At 44.7% G+C, this 21666-nt stretch overlaps 1 protein-coding gene across 1 annotated transcript in view; it reads left to right on the top strand.

The window, feature by feature from the left end:
• The window catches only part of RSU1 (Ras suppressor protein 1), a 94286-nt gene extending 83040 nt beyond the window's left edge, over window positions 1-11246 (top strand). Inside the window, exon 9 of the mRNA XM_065731318.1 lies at window positions 10768-11246. Within this exon, the coding sequence (XP_065587390.1) occupies window positions 10768-10870 (103 nt within the window). The 3' untranslated portion in view covers window positions 10871-11246. The remainder of the gene's footprint in view (window positions 1-10767) is intronic.
• Window positions 11247-21666: the final 10420 nt, after the last annotated feature.

Raw genomic sequence — 21666 nt, 5'->3', positions numbered from 1 at the left:
GTGCACCTAGTTAGGTGTAATTCCCTGAGTGATCTTGAAACATAACATACTCAGAAAAACTGTAATGAAAAATAATAGATATATTATTATATATATATATATATATACCTATATATATATTATTATATATATATTATACTATTATATATATATAATATATATATATATATATATTATATATATATATATATATATATATATATATATATATATATTTTATATATATATATATATATATATATATATATATATATATATATATATATATATATATATATATTATATATAATATATATATATATATATATATTATATATATATATATATAATACCCCCCAGGGCAGCTGGGGGCTTAACATATGATCTCTGCTCATTACACTAAGCAACATTTTCATTGCAGTGTAACCATAAAGGTTATTGGCTGCCACATAACACAGGTCCCACCTGAAAAGATTCTGGAATAGCTTTGTCTACACAATAATAGCCACAGAAAAACACCAAAGAGTTGCATAAGATCTAGATATTGTTTGCTAGATATTAATGATGTGATGCTTTGTTCAGAATTGGCTGAATGTTCTTTGTCACTTTATTCTGTGGTATCTGTGTGACCATCTTTGGTCTTCTGCAGTAGAAGTAATTAACTGGAAAACCAACATGTTGATAGTTTTTGCTTCCAGAATGGGAGCATGTGATCTCTGGCTTTCCAGCATTTTAACATGAGTAGTGAAAACTATGTTTACATTGGCTTTTATTGCTCTTACTCCTTTGCATGTTTGTGGATGTGTCTGAGCACTTGCCAGGGCATCTGGAAGGTCATTGTCATTCATGTGTTGTGCCATTGTTGGCCAGGGATAGTTGAAAAGGTCTGTGTTTTGGAACTAGAAACATTTCACAAGGAAGATGGTAAAATGTAATCCATGATGGCCTGTTTCATGTGATCAAAAATTGAATGTAGGAGGTTTCCCCTGGAACAGCCTTTCTGGAAGATATATCCAACATGAGTTGAACAAAGCCAGCTGAGGTGACTGAGTACAATTGAATTGTCTGTGATGTGCAGCACTTCGGATGTGAGAATAAAGTGGTCCTTTGTAGTTCCATGCTTTACTCTTTTCCCTTTATAATAGTCTCAAAACAAATGAGTTTTCTCTTTTCTTCACCTTTTTTTTCTAGTAGTGCTTTAGAACAGCTCAACCCAGTGGACTGGAGGAGCCAGAGGCTTCCTGGATCAGTAGCAATGAGCAGCTGCTTCTCTTTCATCTTCCCTTGTCCTCACAGTAGCAAAACTAAGCACAAATTTGGAGTATTTTTATACACAAATAGTGTATAGACATGGCCAACCACAAACAGACAAACACCCACACAAACTCAGAAATGGCAAGCAGTAGCTTGACACAGGAATTAATACTCAAGGAAAGCCCTATTTCCAGGATCTCTCTAGTATCTGGCTCCATAAATCTTGGTCTTTTGGGTTATCAAGTCCCCAGACCCACTCTCTCCAACATACAGCCCCTCAGTCACTCTGGGAGCACATCTCAGACCCTTCTTCTCTCCAGTATCCAGCACTGGGCTCAACCTAGTAACAGGACAGTCAAGCCTGGAGTTTGCATGCACTCTCTCAGAACAGAAAGCAGTTTAGTTAATTTAGATAGGGCAAAATGAAGGTGGTTTTGCACCAGGCTTGGCTGAGAAGCACCATTTTGCACCATGCTGGCCAGCCTCCTGCTTGCACATGACTGGCCTCATTTATTCCCCACCTGGAACTCTCTTCAATTCCCTGCTCTTGCTCTCTACCATCTACCTCGATTCCTGCCCTTCACTCTCTTGGCCCTTCTCTTAAACATCTCACGAGTCCCATATTATCCTTAAATACTTTTGCTCAATCCTCAGACTCCCTCTAAGCATCCCATAACAAATTCTGTACCACATTTATGCCGTGGTTCCCTGGAGCTTGAGTTTTTTGCATTAAATCACCTGAGTGTGTTGTGAAATGGGGCCAGGGGCCTAGTCCTTCATCTTTCAGGCCCTCAGGAGCAGTGGTTCATGTGGATTAGATTGCTTGAGTTCATCACTGTTCAGATATTTTGTCTATTTTGAGTACTAATTAGGCAGCTGGCCCTGCAGCTAGAAGTGGTGATGAAGGTAGATGCCTTAGCCAACCCAGCAGAGCAGGGCAGCAATATAAACCCTATGTATGGAGAATTGTGGTCTCCTCAATCTTTTCCCTGCTTCTGCCAATGAAATCAGCCATCCTCAGTGTACTGCTGAGCAGGCTCAGATTAACTCAGGAACTTCAATATTTGCTTAAAAAAGAAAGAAAAAAGAAGACCGTGTATCAGTATTTCCCCAGAGTGCCTATTCTCTACATCTTATTGGTACACTTTGTCTAGTTACTAAGAAAAAAATATATACACCTGCCAGACATAGAGTAACTTAAGGAAAGTTCCTTGGTTTGCACTTAGCTATTTTTACCCTCTGTTTTCCTTTTCTTTAATGTTAATTAGATGCACAGCAAAATATATGTAGTAAATCAATAATAAAGATTATATAAGGAGATGTAACTGAGCAGCAATCCCCTTAGTGTAGCATTCAAAAAGGAAAATGAGCACTGGTTTGTTTGAGTCCAAAGAATGCCATGCGCACAACATCACGAATGTAACAGAAGGGTGAGGAAGACTGTTCTGTTGGCTCAAGCAAGGTGACTGCTGCAAGCCTATATGTTTCCTGCACCATGTTCACTGCCTTGCTGGGGTTAATTTGCAAGTGGGAAGGCGACCCTGAATATAGACGCAGTGACATAGGTGAAATGGAGGAAACTGTTGATTTATCTACTGCATGCTCATGGTGTTACATAAAGACAAGTGTTGTGATGCTACAGATGACGTAGGTAAACACTGCACACTTCTTTCTCGCTTGAATAGTTGCCTTCCTTCTTGTTGCATTCTCTTGCCAAAGAGGCTGGTCCTGGTCACGCAGATTTTGCAGCTCTTAATTCCTTTTCATTCATTAGATGGAGGATGTCATTCCAGTGAGTGCCTCAGCTCTCAGAGTTTGGAGCTGATAACTGTATCTAGCACTAAATTGTTATTTTTCTGGTCATAAGTAGGTGGGGAAAATTCCCCATTGAAGCCTGTGGGAACTCTCAGCCATAGGATCTGGGATTCTGCCCAGTGCAGTTTTCCATGCGTGGGGTAGATCCAGGGGCTGCTCTGTGCATGCAGGCTGAGCTGCTCACTCCTCTGCTTTGAGTGTGAGAAGGGAGATCAGCCCTCCCAGATCTGTTTCAAGATGTGAATCCCAGGGGAGAAATTCTGTGTAAATGAGTCTGATAGGACCTTGTCCAGCTACGGGAACAAATCATTTTCTCCTTGATTCCCTCAAGGTTCCATCCTATTTTTCTGGGCTGAGCGGGGGTTATTTTATCAACCATAGAGTCCCTAAATGAAATCTTTGTGTGTCTCTTCATCTCATTTTTTAAAGATATAAACATAAGCACGTCCTTTCCTTTGCATGTGTGGCAGTTCCATGCAGGACCCTTTTGTCTGTCAGTCTGCCTTTGTGCAATGGCTGAGGCATTTGTTGCTCAGTTTGCTGGGTGTTGGGTCACTCCAATTATCAGAAGACAGAAGCCATCAATCCATGTGCTTTCAAAAACCTCTCTGCCAAGAGCCACGTTTTTATAAGGTCTTTAAACATGGATGTACACAGTCATTATCCAATTTTGCAAATCTTGGCCTGTATATTTTCCTTTAAAAAAGACTTTTTGTGTGTGCGAGGATTCTATGAGCTTCCAGCTGTACTCCTCCAATATGCCTCTCATTTAAAGTACTTTTGAAACAAGGCTGATGGCCTCAGAGAAGATGAGGAGATGGCTTTTTTAATTACTGTATATTAATTAAAGAAATGCCTAATACCTACTTGGAATTCCTTTTTGGAAAAAAAAAAGTTCTTAATGTGCGAGAGTTCAAAGAAGCATAGGGATTAAATTCACCATTTTAAGAGCTGACATGTCTGGCAGAATTAAGATCATCCTGTAACAGCTAGCCCTATAGGAAAGCAGATGTCTGTTACTTCAGCTCGGATCTCCTTGCACGTACATGTCTCTGAAGTATCTCCATAATGTATCTTCTGGAGTGCATTCCCTTCACGATTGCAGTTTGGGCTGTTGCAGAGTCATGGCAGAACTGACAGTGCTGATGTGAGGGGCAGCATGGAGCTAAGCTTCTGAGCTAAGCCAGAAGTCAGGGTCCATCTCTGACAGCAACCTGTAGGTAAATAGCATCAGAAACATGGCAAGTAGAGGCTGATTCTCTTCTGAAGGTTTATAATGCAGCAGCTGTAAAGGGAAAAGATTAGAGCTGAGTGATCTGGTGGAAGTTTGTGCTGTGGGACTGAATAGTGAAGTGCAGAGATGTCAGGTCTGGCTGGTGGGAGACATGGGATGGATGGGCTTGTCTTGAGGGTGCACGTTCTACAGTCACTCAAGACAGTGAGCTACAGGACAGTTCTGGCAGAGCACTTTGTTTATTGAGCTCTGGAGTGTTTTTTGGGCAGGAATTCACAATAAGTCAATGTTGAGCTGTATGACTCAGCCGAGTCTATAAAGTAACGCAGCTAACAGCTTGTGTGCAAAGTGGGAGAGAAAGGGAGTGGTTTCTCTGGGCGGACTTCATCTAGTATTTTAAAATACCTAAATGTGAGCATTTGTGTGTCAGCTAGCTGCCCACTGTCCACCCTAGTCACTGGAAATCTGTAGTAGCATACAGCAAGTGAGCATCTAGCAGCAGTGAGTGAGAGGGGGGAGCAGAGGAAGGCAAAGCTTCTGAGACCTGGCTGTACTGGAGCAGCTGTACAGCATGCTGAGGCTGAATGGCCCGGGCACTCTCAGCCAGCAGCAGGTAAGGGGAAGCTCCAGCACCTGCCCCGCTCAGCACTCAGCACCGCCAGAGTGTCTGGGCATGGAGAACGAGCTGGCACACAGGTGTCAGGCCAAATTCGATTTGTGTTTCGAAGGAACTCACAGAAAGCTTCAGATGATGAAGATCTCTGACACTGCTGCCATCTGCTCTCAAAGCACTTGCAAACAAGGGGCAAAGAATTAGCTGAATAAAATGAGTTACTCTTGCCTGTGCTTCTTTATGAAGAATCCTATAACAGCAGCTTGCCATCCGAGTGTTCAAGGTAACCAGATATTTGTTTCACTTACCCATGAAATGTTTCTCTTAATTTAAATCATTTGACTTACATTACAGAATAAAAATAAGTTAGTGGTAAGCTACCAAAATTATACAGTACTAGCTAAGTAATTTTCACACGCAGACAAACACACAGAAACCTCTTTTCCCTCGTGGGCACATCAGTGGCACTTCAAACTCCTGCATCTGTCTCCGCCCTGGGAGATGTTGTTGAGGAGGTGATGTGTTAGCAGCTCCCACTGGAGAGGGGGCCAGGCTCAGTCACAGGGAAAGCACACCATGGGGGCAGCGAGCTGTATAAAGACTGCCTGGGCAAAGGCCTCTTGCAGTAAATGCTGGAGAGTTAAAACTAATGCAGGCTAAGCAACTAAGTGTATTAGCCTTGCACTACCTTCATATTTTGATCTCTTGTGATGCCATGGCTGGCTTAGCCTTTCCCCGCTCCTGGTTCAGCAGGTGAGCGTGGGGTCCATCCTGATGAGCTCACTGTAAATCACCAAGGTTGAAAAAATACCCAATTTTGAAAAATTGAGCAGCACTGGGATCTTTCATGTATGTTTCTCAGCTTACAGTATGTATGTGAAGATAGTATCCATCCAAAACCATATCAAACTGTACCTGCCCTTTTTTTTCTTCATACTCACCCTGTAGCTCTCTTACAGACAGAGTGAGCAAAGTATTCTTATGGCTAGCCTTGAAATCCTATCTCAAACTGCTTAAACTCAAGAAAAGCAACATGTGCATCCAACACTTTACACTAGTTTGCTCATCCACACTAGTTCACTCATCTCTGTGAGTATGCAGCCTTCAGTTAGTGTGCGTTGTCTTTTACAAAGGAGAAGTACTGGAGAGGGGGCTTTTTGAAAATGACGCTTTAGGAACTTAGTGAATTTTAAATTCAGAGACTTGGTAGCAAGGCTGCATGCTTTCGAGTTGCAAGGCTCCATGGCTGAGCTTATACTGTAAATTGCAACATTTAGCAATTTGTAGTTTAATTTAGAAGGATCACCTGCTTTCCTAAGTGCTTAAGTAATGTGGCAGGCTGTAGTTATTGATTCTCTCTAAATTTATTACAAGAAAGCTGTATTCACTCTTTCCCCTTGGGAAAGCCCCTCCTGAACTGCATACTTGCTAGTGACAGCTTAGACCCCTGATACATAACCAAAGACCTTGCCTAATATCCTTGCAACTGCTCAGGGAATTTTTATTAAGTAAAAGCATCATTAAAGTAGACAGAATGATGAAGTTTAATGAGTGTCTTTCCCACTTGATATTGTTAGTTTTGCTGCAGCAGCCATAGTGCTTACATTTGTTAGTGTGGCAGACAGAGAATGCAGGGGGACTTTGTTTATATTTGCATACAAAGAAATATTTATGTTCATGAGTGATGTTTGCTTTCAGAATGTAATACAAGGAGAGAAAGCAACCAGAAATCTCTGTCTGGGGACTTTCTGCATTTTCTGACTTGCATTTAATCTCCAACTTCAACACAAAGAGAAGGCTGCATGCAATGCAGCTGTAGCTGCTACAAAACAGCTGTACAACAGTTCAGCTGTTTGTGAGCTGTGGTTATGCTAACTGGCTTCCGGCTGCTGCTGCAAACTGCAAGTATCTCAAGTATTTGTTTGCACTCCACATTTCACTCTTCAACCCAGGCTGTGGGTTGAGAGGTGTGCGCAGTGTAATTCCTGGAGCTGTACCAGCCTCAGCAACCACTGATATTCCAGAATATGTTCTGGGCTGTGGGGCTGTGTGCTGGCATTTTGGGGCTGACCTGCTGAGCCAAGGGCAGCGTGCGAGTGTGTCAGCCCACGTTTCACTTCATGGTGATGTCAGGGCAGGAGCATGCACCCAGTTAGCTGCTGCAGTTGGGCTGACAGGCAGTGACTTTACACTGGTTTCTGTGGCTGTTCCCTTCCAGAAGGTATCAAAATCATGAAGGACCGTTTGTGTAAACTCCGCACCTATTACAGACAAAGAGTTTTAAGTTCTTATGCAGTTTGGCTAGTTGCTTCTCTTCGTGGATCATTTCAATTAGGGCTTTTCATTGTTGACTTTTTCTGTTGTTTTTCTCTCCTCGGGAGCTATAGCTGTAGGAACAGTGCCTGTCATTCCACTAGAAGTTCACTGAAAATCCAGAATTCTCTTTTCCCTAGTGTAACAGAAGGCAAGTTCTGTCCCAGCAGCATTATCACAGTCATTATTGTATTTAAATGTTGTTGTGACACCATATGTCTCCTTGTATTTGATGTGTGCAAACACAAGAGAGAGTCCCTGTCTTTGCAGGCTTATATAATCTAAATACGTCTGATCCTTGCTCTTTGCGTGGCAGACTGCTGTGATAGATTGTAAAGCATTTATCTTCAGCTGAGACAGCATCATGCAGCTGAAACTTACTTGAAATTTTGCCAGAGAAACCTAAGTGGATGTCTTTGATTTGTTTATTTTGAACCCAATAATTACTCTCCTGGATGAAGTTTGGGTGCCCACGCCACGAGAATAAGCAGAGAGAACATTAACGTGCTGCAGAAGCCTGTATCTCATGGAGATCTACTACTATGAACATACTGTTTGCATGGGGATGGGGAGGGAATCGCTGGAGCACCCCTAGAACTAAATATCATAGGGAGCAAGTGCCAAAGCAAAACTGAGACCAGAAGTGCTTATGGGAAAATCAGGGTTTTTACCATTCAACACATGCAGCAGCTGCTGGACTTCACAGTCAAAAGGTGTTGCCCAAGCAGACTTCACCAGAACTTCACAAAATTGTCCACAGTCAGTTCTTCCACTTAAGAAGCTTCCATGAAGTCAGTAGAAGTCCCACCACCTTTTCTTTTCAGAAATACATTGCTAATCTGAGCCCTGCCAGTCCCATGAGCCTGGAAGTTTGCTCTGAGAAAGCAGAAAAAGGGCTGCGTGAGTGGGAAATTCACATAAAGTTTCCGAAGAAAAATAAGAAAGTGGAACCTGAGCAAAAAAAGGCACAAAACACATGAAAAGCGCTACAGCCTTTCTGGTCCTTTGTGGATTAGCACTAATGGGGCGAAGGAGCTGTGGGCAGCAGGAAGCTGAAGGTACAGAGCAGTGACAGGGGACTTCTGCTCCCGTCTGCTGGGGGGGAGGTTGTGCTCACATGCAGTGGATGAGTGGATTCTCTGATAACTCCGTTCCTGAAGTCCCTCATGGGGACCTTTTCATTATATGAAAAACCTCGCATTACACTCCGATGTAATGTTATTTCTCCAGAGCCAAAAAGCAACTTGAATGTTAATTTAGTATTTAACTAACTCTTGGTTCACAGATTGGAGCAGCAGCTATTTCCAGTTCTGTGTCGCTAGCTTCTCAGAGTTAGGAAATTATTGCTGACAGCGGATCAAATGCTATGCCACATATCAGTGAGAAAAAGATGCTTCTTGTCCCTGGGTTCTTTCTACCCTCGATTGGTTTCTGGTGAGACAGCCTCTCTGAATGAGAGCTGAAACATTTCTGTGCTCTTCTACGATAGTATTTCGTGATACCAAAACATCTCCTCCCTGTCTTCTCTCCCACAGTTCACTTAACATCTTCCAAAGTGGGTTGGGTATTTAGGATGGATGTTTGGTTGGTGCATGTGCTGTACTGGGATAAAATAGAACCTTGTGCTATTGGGGCTGTATATCTTATGAAAAGGAAAATGTGTATATTCTAGCTCACACAGCATGCAGTTATCAAATAGGTTCAGGGCTCTCTTTGTGTTCCTCAGGAAATGGGATCAGATTTCTCACTGACAGCAGGTGATGGCATACACAACAGTTCAGTAAGGTGAAGCAGTGTCTTAGTTTACAGCTGTATTTTCCTTGAGCTGGGCTGTTTTGTGTCTTGACAGCAGTGTGCCTTGACAGCAGCCTGCTCAGCAGCATGATGTACAGCTGCAGTTGCTGAGAAGGTGAAAACGAGCACTGTCTCTCCTCAGTGCTCTTCGAGAAGCTCTAATCAGTCCCATTTTGCAATCCAGGACCCCCAGGGTCGAAGTATCCTCCAGGTACTGCACAATAAAGCTCAGAGCAGGTGCAAGGTTTTAACCTCCCAGCTTCAGCAGTCTTAGCTACAACCTCTCCGTGCCTGCCATAAATAGCTCCACCAGAGCCACGCTGTGTAGTATGGTAACTCAAGGGTATCTCTGTCTCTTTGGATCCTTGTTCAGTGACTCTTGTGTGAAGTTGGCCACGTAGTCCACCAGGCCCTAAGAAGCAGGGCGAATCCTCTGCTTGTGAAAGTACTTTCAACCTGCAAAGTAGAAAAGGTGACTTAGAGTTGCTTTATCTCTGAGATATGTACTTGGGCCATTAGCCACTGCAGAACTGTGTATGAGGTCACGGCAAAAACAATTTGTGAGAAGCTACCTCTGCCCTGACATGACTTAGCAAAAGGCACTGCAGACAGTCCTTGTCTGCAGCGGGGGCAGCTCGATGTGAGCTCTGCAGGTGGGCTTCAGCGGGACAAACTGATCCACGCTTGGGCACATCAAAAGGCCCCAAGCCCCAAGCACGTCCTGTTTCCTGAGAAATTCCACCAGAAGCAGAGTGACAAAAGCACGGTGACTCAAGGGACTGGCACTGTTCCCTTTTTCAGCAGCAGCAGTCCTCTCAGGTTGTAGGAGCCAGTGCCCAACCTCATTGGCAACAGCTGAATGTGGGATGGGAGCAGACACTCAGCAGCCCACAGCTGAGGCATAAGCAGGGGGACACCTTCCGGAGCGATTTCGGTGTTTCTGGCAACACTCTGGCTGTTTGTGTAGCTGAATAAGCAGAAACAAAGCCCGTCCCCATCCCCTTCTGGATACACTGACACCTCCACAAAGTGCATCTTCAAAAAGTGCTCAGCGCAAAGAAAAGAAGTTTGAGCTGTGTTTATTTTTGGTGTGTTTTTAATTCAGTTTAATCAGGATTACTCATAAATTATCTATTAATTACTATGTGATATTTAGCAAGATCCTCTCAGCCATGTAGTCTATTTAGCGTTGCTATGAATGCTTGCTGTCTTAATTGTAGGATACTTTGTCAACATTTAATCAGTGGTACTTACTAATGTGGCAGTGATGTGTTGGTAGCTGTCCCAGTACTATCAATCATGCGCGAGCAGCAGAGAAGGCTGTGACACCATTGCTCTCTGTCACATTATCAAGCCCTTGGGTTTTCTGGTTAGGGATGATGCTCACTTTGCTTTAAGTGGGCACTCTATCTCTCCAGCTCAACCCAATTTTTGTCATTGTCGACTTGAATATGCGTCATCGCAGCGCTCTGTGCTTCTGCTCTGTAACTGCCGAGGAAAGGTTGCTCGATTCTGAAGGCAGAGCTGATTGCTCCAAAGGCCTGCTCTTCCTGGTGTTACTCTGCTAAGTCACCAACAAACTGGTAGTGTGGACTGCAGCGTGAGATCTAACAGAAGAATCAGGATATTGAGACAAAATAAATGAAGTGACCTTCCACGTTGTTTTTATTTCTAGTAACCATATGTCTCGTTGAACACGCTGCAGATGAAGAGCCTGCCATGTAATGGTTTGATAACAAATGTTCTGTGTTTCATTTCCTTGCAGTCTTTATGGCAGACACATGCAGGCGAACCCTGAACCTCCAAAGAAGAACAATGACAAGTCAAAGAAGATCAGTCGTAAGCCTCTGGCAGCCAGGAACAAATAGGTCTCCAGCTTGTGCCTCTGGTTTTATATCTTTCACATTTCTCTTGCATGTGCCTATAATATTCCAGCACATCTCCTGTTACTCATATTGTAAGGAAGCAGAGACTAGAGGTAAAAGCAATGTACTGTGTGTGCTGCTTCAGAAGACACTGCTTAAGGAATACAAAATTACATACTCTCCTAATTACGGTCACATTTATGTAGCCATTTAATACATCACTGTCAAACACATTTTAGCTTTTCTATTTATACATATGTTAATGCCCTCCGTTCACATGTATCACATCTTGTTAATATCAGGGGTTTTGCACCTATATTATACAATATTAAATTTCATATAATATTCCAAATGATTTTAATAAAGATCTCTATTTGTACTGTGTTTTGATTTCTTCAGCAGGACTTTGAACAGCAACGTCCATGAGGAATGTATGCGTCCCATTTCCTGCAACGTGTTCGTTTCTTTCATAGGACTGTAATGACACTGTGTGATGTGAGTTAGTTAAAATTTAAAGCATTCTGTCCAAGGAGTTAAAATTTGTAATCAGTTTTACTTTCTTTTTTTTTCCATTGCCGTGTCCTGCGTCTTTGCCTTGAAGGTGTTTTGAAAACAGGGACTAGGGGAAGAGAAAGAGGAGAGAAAAAAAAGGATCTTTGTAAAGAGCTGCCAGTCGCCAGCCTCACTTTGGGGAGAGTGAGCTTTCTCATTTGAAGAAAATGGTACTTCTGCCAATTTTTTAAAGCAATTTTTTTTTTAAGCAGAAAACCCAAATAATGTATTTAATCTCTGCCATGAAAATGTTGTACTGAAGAGCTGTTCCAAATGGCTGTTGAAAATGCCACAGGTGCTATATTTATCTGTACCACAACCAAGCCGAGAGGCTGCAGTTGTGAAGCGATTAAACAACAAATTGTTTAACATCTGAAACAGCTTCAGGTCCTATCAGTGGGAGGAAAAAACAATAATTCAGAGAGTGATTTCCAAACAGTTTTAGTGTTGCAAGAGCAAAATCTAACCAAGCAACTCGAAGAGCAAGAATAGATACTTGTAACTAGATTGCTCGAGTCAGGGCCTTCCTGCTCCCCATTTCCATTTCCATGGATTTCATACTTGAGCAATCCACTGCTGAATTTCTGATGTTGTCTGGTCAGCAAGCCAGGAAACATGCCCAGAATGCTGTTGTATTAAATAAGAGTAGAAAAGGTTATAAATATCTCATGCTAGAAATGATACATTTTGCATCTAAAGACTCTCACCAGCACCAGTCTCTTGATGGTGTTCAAGGCTACCCTGGCATTTAAGTAATAAATGTACTTACATACATTTTGCAGCAGATTTTTTGAACTGGCAAGCTGGGACAGGAAGTTGGCTTCAAGCTTTAGAGACATTTTAAGTGGTCTTTGGTAGTTCAGAAGAATGAGGCAGCCTTGATAGGCAGATGGAAAACGCTGAAAATAATAGACTTGTCAGGAACAGTCAATTTTATCTATTGCAAGCTCTGCAGAGGATTTCCAAACCTCCTAAGTGATCTGTCTAGGAAAACATTTCCAAGTGAAACAGACCCATTGAGGGGCTGGGTTGGCCACCTGCTAGAGTGCACACAATGAAATCTAGATGTAGGCGTTAAAACATGAGGGTATCTAACAACAGTAATACTGGTGCTACAAAAAAGCCTTGAAGAAATGTCAGTGAAATGTCAGAAGGTCCCAAAACTACTGCTGCAAATTCCTTTTGGAGCAAAGCAAATAGCAAGGGCACACCCATTGGGAAGGGCTGAAGTGATCCTTTCCTGGCACTGTACACAGTCCCAGCCCTTGCACTGGTGATGGCCACAGGGCTGAGCCACTGATACCTTGGCAGACACCAGCAGCCATGCCTAGATCCCTGCTTTCACCTGGACATTTTGTGTATGCTGACTTCAGGTCCTTGAAGGCCACACCTCGAGTACTGTGTTCAGTTTTGGGCCCCTCACTACAAGAAGGACATTGAGGCCCTGGAGCGTGTTCAGAGAAGGGCAACAAAACTGGTGAGGGGTCTGGAGCACAAGTCTTATGAGGAGCGGCTGAGGGAGCTGGGATTGTTTAGTCTGGAGAAGAGGAGGCTCAGAGGAGACCTTATTGCACTCTACCACTTCCTGAAGGGGGGTTGTGGTGAGGAGGGGGTGGGCCTCTTCTCCCTGATAAATAATGACAGGACAAGAGGGAAAAATGTTTCCTCAGGTCTAATCTAAATCTTCCCTTGCACCAGGGAAGATTTAGATTAGACCTGAGGAAACATTTTTCCTCTGAAAGAGTGGTCAGGCACTGGAATGGCCTGCCTAGGGAGGTGGTTGAGGCACCATCCCTAGCGCTGTTCAAGAAGCATTTAGATGAGGTGCTAAGGGATTTGATTTAGTAGTTGGGTAGGGATGGTGATAGGAGGATGGTTGGACTAGATGATCTTGTAGGTCCTTTCCAACCCTATGAACCTATGAAGACCAGCGGGCTCCCTCCACCTCTGAACCCCTCTGATGGGATTTAAGCTAACCTAGTGGACTGCATCTGAGAGACAACCTCACGTGCTTCAGCAGAGTACTGTGGCCGAGGGCCGAGGGGGAGCTGACTGCCATCAGCTTGGAAGCAGAGTGGCTCTCCTCTCACCAGAGTGGAAATCCAGCTGGAGCCAACCACAGGTGGGACTGAGGCTTGTTCTATCATCTCAGGATGTAGAGGGACAGGAGCTGCTTAGAACCTACAGCGGCTCCAGAGCATGGAGTGGGGTCTCTAATATAAAAATAAAAGCTTGTTCAGGAAGGCCTGATAACGTTATCTGTGGGAAGCTATTGCACCGCTTTAAATACACTTCTGATTTTGAAGGATTAGTCAGACTTTCATTAACTGCTGTTGCAAATTTCGTAAATGTGGAAAGAGTCGTGCAAACTCTCCTCTGCAGTATTTCTGAAGTCTCGATTGGAGCGTTTGTGGTTTTTCACAGTCAAAAAGATAATCCACTCAGCCTTCCCACTTCTTCCCCCACGAAGGAACGCAGCTTTGACAAGCGAAAGCAACAATGAAGGGTCTGGGGAAGAGTAAGTGAAAAGCTTAAAGATGAGAAGGATAAAAGAAATCCTAAAGGGAGAAATATTATACCAAAGATAGTGGCAGATGGAGAAAAGAGAAGGTTCTTGAAAAGGAAGATGAAAAAATAGGATAATGATCTGAGGAGAAGACGTAAAACTGAAATGCAGAAAGCTTTACAAACAGAAAACCAAATGGGTGCAGTGCGGTGGTTCGGGGCAGAATAAAAGAAGTGGGAAAGAAAAGGAAATCATCTGGGATGTAACATGCTAATGTTCGGGTGTTTTTAAAAGATAACCAGCTTCTTAGAGCAAACTACACAACGGTTTTAAGGCGAGTTTGATGGTGTTATCTATCTGTTCTCTGGAGTTGTTGCCTTTTTAATATTTAAAAACAACTTGTTCCATTTTACTGGGTCACATTTACTTCCCTGTTATACTTGAAGGAAAGGAGATAGATAGAATCATAAAATCATAGAAGTTTTAAGGTTGGAAAAGACCTCTAGGATGCTGCAGTCCAGCCGTCCACCTGCCATCAATATAGCTCACTAAATCACATCCCTTAGTACCACATTTATGCATTTCTTGAGTAGCTCCAGAAAAGGTGGCTCCCCCACCTCCCGGGGCAGCCCAGGGAGCTCCAGTGCCCGACCGCTCTTTCGGAGAAGATGCTGTCTCTTACTGTAGTGAACCAATAATGAGCACCACAGCTCATGATGGTCCCCCACTGCTCCAGAAGCTCCATCACACTGAGGCTTCTGCTCGTGAGTCCTGGGGCACAGTGAGAGATCGTGTTGTCAGCATGGAGCTCTGTAAAGGCAGCTCTTTCCTACCCTGGTCACTATATTTCAATGTGATATTGGCCTAATTGACAGTAGCTGGCTCGTGGTCCTTGGAAAGAACTTTTTTGGCCATCCAGTCCTCCACAGGCACTCTTTCAGCCTGCCTCTGTGGGCAAGCCTCTCCTACAGCCAAGAACATGCCACTTCAAGGAGAGAAAATCACTCCTATGAGAAGGAAATTTGCTTTTCATAGCTTTCCAGCACTTGGGAGCTCTTTGAAAACAACAGTGCAGGTAATTCTCTATTTAGATTATGCATGCAGTGAGCTGGAAAGAGCTTGGCATTTTTTTTTTTGCATACAGTGCACCCTAACAAACACATTTTTTACTGGATTATTGAAAGACTGACACTGTGTGTCTGTGCAAAGCATGGCCCGGGGGGGACGAGTGTTGCTACTAATGACAGGGCAAAATGAGCCTGAAACCCTGAACACGCTGGCACCATCTGCAGTGCTCTTGTGCTCACGGTGTCTGTTAACCCTGTGCGGCCCTATACAGCTCAACTGATAGGAGTCCCAACTCAGAACCTCAGCGCTGCTGTTACTGTGTTTCTTAAAACAGAGATAGGCAACAGCATCCTGAAGCTTCATCTTTTTTCTGATGGATATTTTGGAAGTATGTTTCCCATGGAATCGCTGGAATACAAGCATGTTTCTTTTGTTTTCAGCCAGGTCTTTTCCTGTTAAGGAATCGACACTGTAGCATCTGTTCATCAGTCTGTTCATCGAATCACACCAGCACTGGGGGCATTTTCACACGAGACTGCAGCTTGTCTGGAGATGCAGTGCAAGCCAGCACTGCTGGATTGTCACATCCCTCAGGCTCATCCCACCGGGCTGGGCTGGGTGCTGGGCTCCTGAGGACGGGCACAGGGATGACCATTCCTATTGCCTCCTTCCTGCCCCAGAGCAGAGAAAGGCAGGAGGAGCCCTCCCAGCCCCAGTGCTGGGTGCTCTGTGCTGCTCGGTGCCATTCTGCAGGTGGGAGAGGTTTGTGTCCTTCTGCTGGTGTGAGCAGCAGGCGCCTTGGAGATGGGTAATTCTTCCTGATCAGAGCGGGTGGTAACTGTTAATATTCTCATGACAACCAGGAGAAGTGAGACTGTCGTCGCTTATATCAGTTGTTAATTTTGTAAATATTAACAATTTCTAGGATTATGGCACAGGATGTGAGCTGTCAGCCCGCTTTATTTCCCTCCTACTCCTCCTTGCAGTGACACATCCCTTCCATGCCAGGATTTGTGCCATGTGTTTGTTGCCTTTCACTGACACTGGGGCTGGCAGATGTGCTGGGAAAGAGCTGTTATAACCTCCCAGAAGTTAGATTTCCTTCCCCCGTTGGGTGCTTTGTATCCTCTGATCTAAGAAGCCATGTGCCAGTGAAGCACAGTGATCTGTGGATACCTGCACCTGGTTTCTGCTGAAGGCTGCCATCTCCCCTTTCAGCTCCCATCCCTCTGCATCAGGAGCTCAATCACTGCTCCAAGGAGCAGCTTCCCTATTGCAAAAAGTCTTTGGAAGTGTCACTATTATGCTATGTAGCAGGAGCGGGCTTTTTCTGTATTTTGAGACCTAGGAGCTGTGGTGTCTCCCCTGCAGCTTAATTGCTGTCTGGAGCCACCTTTAGCAAACACCCTGGGACAAGGTTAGGGTTAGACAGAGCACTGGAGACGGCCAGACAACAACGCATGTCCATAGACCACCTCATTTTAATAATGGTTTCAATGGGGTTTTAATGGAAATCAGGCTCCCACTCTGCCTGGGCAAGTGAGCAGTGTGCGTTGCTCCTCTTGGTTTGCTGATCATTGTTTCACCAGTGTGAAGATGGCAAGCTGGTGGCCCTGGAGCATGGGGATGTTCCCAGGGGGAATGTTCACAAAGCCAGAGGACCATCTCCTGGCCCAGTGATGGTCCCACAGAGCCTCATATGCCAGCAGGCTCCCACTGAAGCCCTGGGGCTATCCCAACTCCAGCAGCAACACTGCTGAGTGCCAAAGTGCAGGGTAAAGTTGAGTGTGATATGTGTTGGGGCACAGGCAGCTCATCCTGCTGGTGGGAGAGTGGGCTTTTGCTTAATAATGGTTACTGGTTTCCCTTCAGCCCTGTGGATGTAGCACAGTGAGGACATGGAGAGCTGCTGACCTTTACATTGGTACCACTGTGGGCATCTGCTGGAGGAAGGCTAGGAGGATTGTTATTGCTACACATCTGTTTGGACACGAGGGTATTCATAGAGTCATTAAAATTGAAAGAAAAAAAAAGAACACCAAGATCATCTCATCATGAGCTTACCATGCAGGCCATACAGATTGGTTTTCCTGGGTTAATTTCTTCAGCTGTTTGAAGGTTTCTGCTCCAGGGGTGATTTCCATTAAACACCTAGTAGATAAAGAATTCAATACTAATCCATTCTGAGGGCAAACATACAGAGCAGAGCTTTGATTTAAGTTCAGGAACCTCGCGGATAACTCACAGGCTCAGAGCTTGTCAGAGGTTCTCAGTTTCTAGTGCAAATAGGAAGAATGACCAGCAGCATCCACAGCTGCAGTGTTCAGCCTTTGCCAGCAGTGGGTGCAATAATACAATTAGAACACCAAGGAAAGAAAACAGACCCTGTGAAAAATAAATAAATTAATTAATAAATTAAAAACTAGAAATTAAGCCCTGCAGTTCTTTCATTTCCTTGTGTTGGTGGTATGGACACGTGCTGACACAGCTCCCGCCCAGCCCTGCTGTCACCCCCGACTTGGCAAGACGTCCCCAGGGAGGCCTCTAGTATTTCCTCTCCCCTCATTCTGCCTGTGCTTCAACGCCTCCAATTAAGAAACCTAATAATTTGAAGGCAGCCATGTAACACCAAGCTAAAAATAGCCCCCAGGGCTCAGGAAATCAACCAACTCCTGGGTTCAGTGAGAGCAGATCCCCACTGCAGTGAAGGCAAGGGGACCGTGGCCCTGCCCACCCCATGCTGGGGCCTCACTGTGCCTCCAGGCTGGGCCTGGGGCTTCCTGGCCACTGGGAAACCCCAGGAGCAGGAGGTGAGGAGGGCAGGTGACTGCTGGCTGCTCCCTGGTGGTGGATTTAGGGTTGGTCACCTTGCCACACATGGTGACCAAGACTCTTGTAGATCCAAGTGACTCAAAGCACCTGCTGCAAGGCTCCAACTTTGCTTTTTTAACCAAGCGGTGGGTGGAAAGTGTTTTCAGTTTGTTCTTGCAGTTCTCACTGTCCTGTTCTGTAATTAATGGGCAGTGAATTAAATTAATATTCCCAAGCAGAGTCTGTGTTGCCTGTGACAGTAATTAGTGAGCAAGCTCCCTGTCCGCACCTCAACCCACAAGCTGTCCCATCCTGTCTTCTTGTTAGGCTGTAGTAGGTGGGGTTGGCTTCTTTTCTCAGGGTAACAGCAATAGGATGAGAGGTAATGGCTTTAAGTTGTGCCAGGGGAGGTTCAAGTTGGGTATTAGGAAAAATTTCTTCTCAGAAAGAGCAGTTAGACATTGGAACAGGCTGCCCAGGGACGTGCTGGAGTCATCATCTCTGGAGGCGTTCAAGAAACGTTTAGATGTGGCACTGAAGAATGTGATCAGTGGGTATGGTGGGGATGGGTTGCCAGTTGGTCTAGATGATCTAAGTGGTCTTTTCAACCTTGATGGTTCTCTCCCTTTCTGGCTGAGCTAGGGGGAGTTAGAGCAGCTGGGGGCAGCCTCCCATGCAGCCGCTTCAGTCCCATGGCCACCATTCTCTGCAAGGCCTGTAACAGCAACATCTACCCTGGGAAATTAGGGTGGAAAAATGATCTCTCCAAAGCCCTTGAAGCTCAGGTTTGGGAGAAACATAGAATTTCTGTGTGTAATTGCCAAGACAGCTGAGAAAGCTGGGCCACCCAGCATAGTCTCACAGCCGGAGCCAGGCTCAGGCAGGGTGCAGACTGCTATGAGAAATAGTGCAGTGTTTCCAGTTCTGCATAGAAGTTTTCTGTTCTTGTAAACCAAATGAAATTAATCATTACATTTATCTACAGGCTGTTCTATAAAATCAATAAGCGCTAGCACTGCATAGCAATCAAAATATGACAGGCACTTAAACTTTGCCAACTCGATCCAATTAATGATATCTTCGTTAGAAAACAGTCATTTTTATAGAGTCAGTTGACTCTTCAAGGACTATAATATAAGCTAGCTATAAGCTCATTGATTTTTACTTTATGATTTCAAGTTGAAAGCAAACAGAGATCACTCGCTTTATAAAACCGTGAAAATATGTGTGTATTTAACATACCCATATTATTTATAAGCAGTAGATAATATTTAAGTGCCTCTTGTACGCCTTGATAAAAGTGGTCCATGAATTCAGCCCTCTCAGATGTTCAGAGGATGTTCTCCTACATTATTACCACCATCGTTTGTCTTGTATCTCTGACGTGCAATTTCTTATGCAGGAAAACTCTGTCAATGAGGCTCGTCAGTGAAGAGGAGGGCAGTGTGAATACCTATGAGGTGTCAGTAGAAAACAAGTGCCTTGTCCATTGATGCCTCCATTAGTCCCAGCATGGCTCTCCCATCTTCTCACATGACAGCCTGGGAGTTTGCAAGGCACAATGAAAACCAGCAGGACCTACAGAAAGACAGAGATCATACTGCAGGAAAAGAAAGGTATAGTGAGAGTAGAGATAGGGGAAATCTTATGGGATGGTAAAGATATCTTGTGACAGTGGGTAGATTTGTTTTGGGGTAGGGACAGGAGGGAGAAGGACACCAGGGCTCACCAAGTGCTTGTGAAGCTCACAAGCTGTCTTGGGAAACATGAAGTAAAAGTCAGCAAAAATATCCAGCATCAAACCCAGCTCTCGTCCACAGATTTCATTTTCCAGGAGCACTTAGGCACCAAGAAATGGGTGATGTTTGGGTCCTAAAGGGAATTTCGGACTTCTTGAGCTGATGTTGATGGGGTTAACATGGGAATGCCTGGTCTGAGCCATGGTTTCACTGTCAAGGTTCAGTATCTCCTGTCTTCAGTAAGTACATGGATGTCTGAACTCCTCTTTTCTTTCTTGGCTCAAAGCTCGCTTTCTGAGGCATTTTTTGTGATAAGACTGTGACTTATCTAGGAGGCGAGTGGTGGGTGTCACCATGTGGCAATCACCATCATTTTGTGGACAGTTTTACATTTGAAAGACCAGGATTTTTTACGGGTGGAATACCTGCCTTGCGACCAAGCAATTCCATTTTGGTATGTGAGATTAGGCGATGATACCACTGTATCCTGTGAAGGCAAGATACAAGTGCACACCTCCCTGCTTCCTCTGGCCAGGCCTGGAAGATGGGAACCAAGGAGTTCCTGCTGAGGTCTAAAATCCAGGAGCTTTCGCTCCAAAAAGAGCTGACTCAACCACTTTGGACTTATAGATAAGTTTGTACTGTCAGTGGAAAAGCTGTCATCTTCAACTCAATACAGTGTCCAATGACCCATCACTAGAAAATTGTCTGAACTATGAGCAACAGCAGAAATCCCAGTGGTGACTCTCTCTCTCTTTTGCACTCTACAAAGTCTCCTTGCTTTCATTTTCTATCTCTTTTCTATCCCTTCTTTCCTTCCCCACATCCCTAAGTGGCTAGGAATTACAATAAACTGGTTGGGCTAACATTTGACCCGTTGTGTCTTAATCTCACCATTGGGTATGCATATATCAAAAGAACAAGACAATGGAACAAATCAATTTAACCTCCAGGGTGGTGCCACTCCTGAGTCCTTGTGACAGGACGATGAGCCTCACACCTGAGCTAAGCTGGTGTCCCTTTTTGCTAAGCCATGCCCTCTCCTACTCTTGCACCTGTTCCCTTCATCAAAAAGCCTTCGTGAAAGCCTTTGTGCCCAGGGAGCTGGGATCTTCAAGGAGGCAAGCTGTAAAAGTAGGCTGAAGAGCACAGACGATGCACGACAATGTGTAAGGCTATCAGTAAGAGCAGCAAGGCTGTGTGCTACCTTGGAGTTATTACCTATGTAATGTTGCCTAGCAATCCTTGGTACTGAAGCACTGGCCTGGCTTCCAAGCAACCCCATAGCCCAGGTGCCAGCTTTTTCTGACTCACCCCAGGTGCAGAACTGCCAGGTTTGCTGTGCCTCCCACATCAGTTATTATCAGGCAGAGCCTCTACCTGCTCCCCTCCTGCCTCAGCTTGTACAGCAGCTGCACTGAGAGGGTGGGGGCCTTTATATGTGGTCTGTGGCACCATTGCTCAGCAAATCCAAGTGTGGCTGTAAGGAAGAAGTGCATGCTGTGTTTTGCTCAGCTGTCTTCTGTTTCAGCATTACTGGGCAGGCGTGGAGGCTTAGCTGACTTTGAGAACATGTTCATGCAACGTCTCCAGCTTGCTGATGTCTTTTGCAGGGGCAATGCTGAGCGCTGTGTGTGCTGAGAGCGTTAATCCAATGCTGTGTGCTCTGGTATGAACATTGTGCTTCCCTTGGTCACAGCTCCTTCCAGGCCCTCTGTGAGGTGACGTGGAGTCACCTCCTTGGGGCAGGCAGCTGGGCTGTGCCAATGCAAAGATGCCAAAAGCTCTGGTGTCACCACTGTTGTGTACAGGCATTACGATTTGGGTGCACACAAACCCTGAGGCTGTGGTGGCTGGGAGCAGTTGGGGAGGAACATGAACAGTTATGTGAAGGGGATCTGATGGATAGTTGCCTGAGCTGGGGGCTAGGTCACCTCGAATCATCCACCTGAGGCAGTTGCCCCATTTCCTGCATGGTGTTGGCATCTACACAGTAATTCATATAATGCTGCTAAAACTGGGGAGAACTATGCAGCCTGTCTCATTAGCAAGCTGTCTGAAGTAAATGCTTGGATTATGGGGTAAGGCAAGGAAGAAGTAACACAGTTTCCTTGCAGCATTTT

This window comes from Cyrtonyx montezumae, unplaced genomic scaffold, assembly GCF_038088225.1.
Source record: "Cyrtonyx montezumae isolate F1298 unplaced genomic scaffold, pur_monq_1.0 scaffold_14, whole genome shotgun sequence".
NCBI classification, from domain to species: domain Eukaryota; kingdom Metazoa; phylum Chordata; class Aves; order Galliformes; family Odontophoridae; genus Cyrtonyx; species Cyrtonyx montezumae.
The sequence above is the reverse complement of the archived record's forward strand: the minus strand, read 5'-3'. Positions and strand labels throughout refer to the sequence as shown.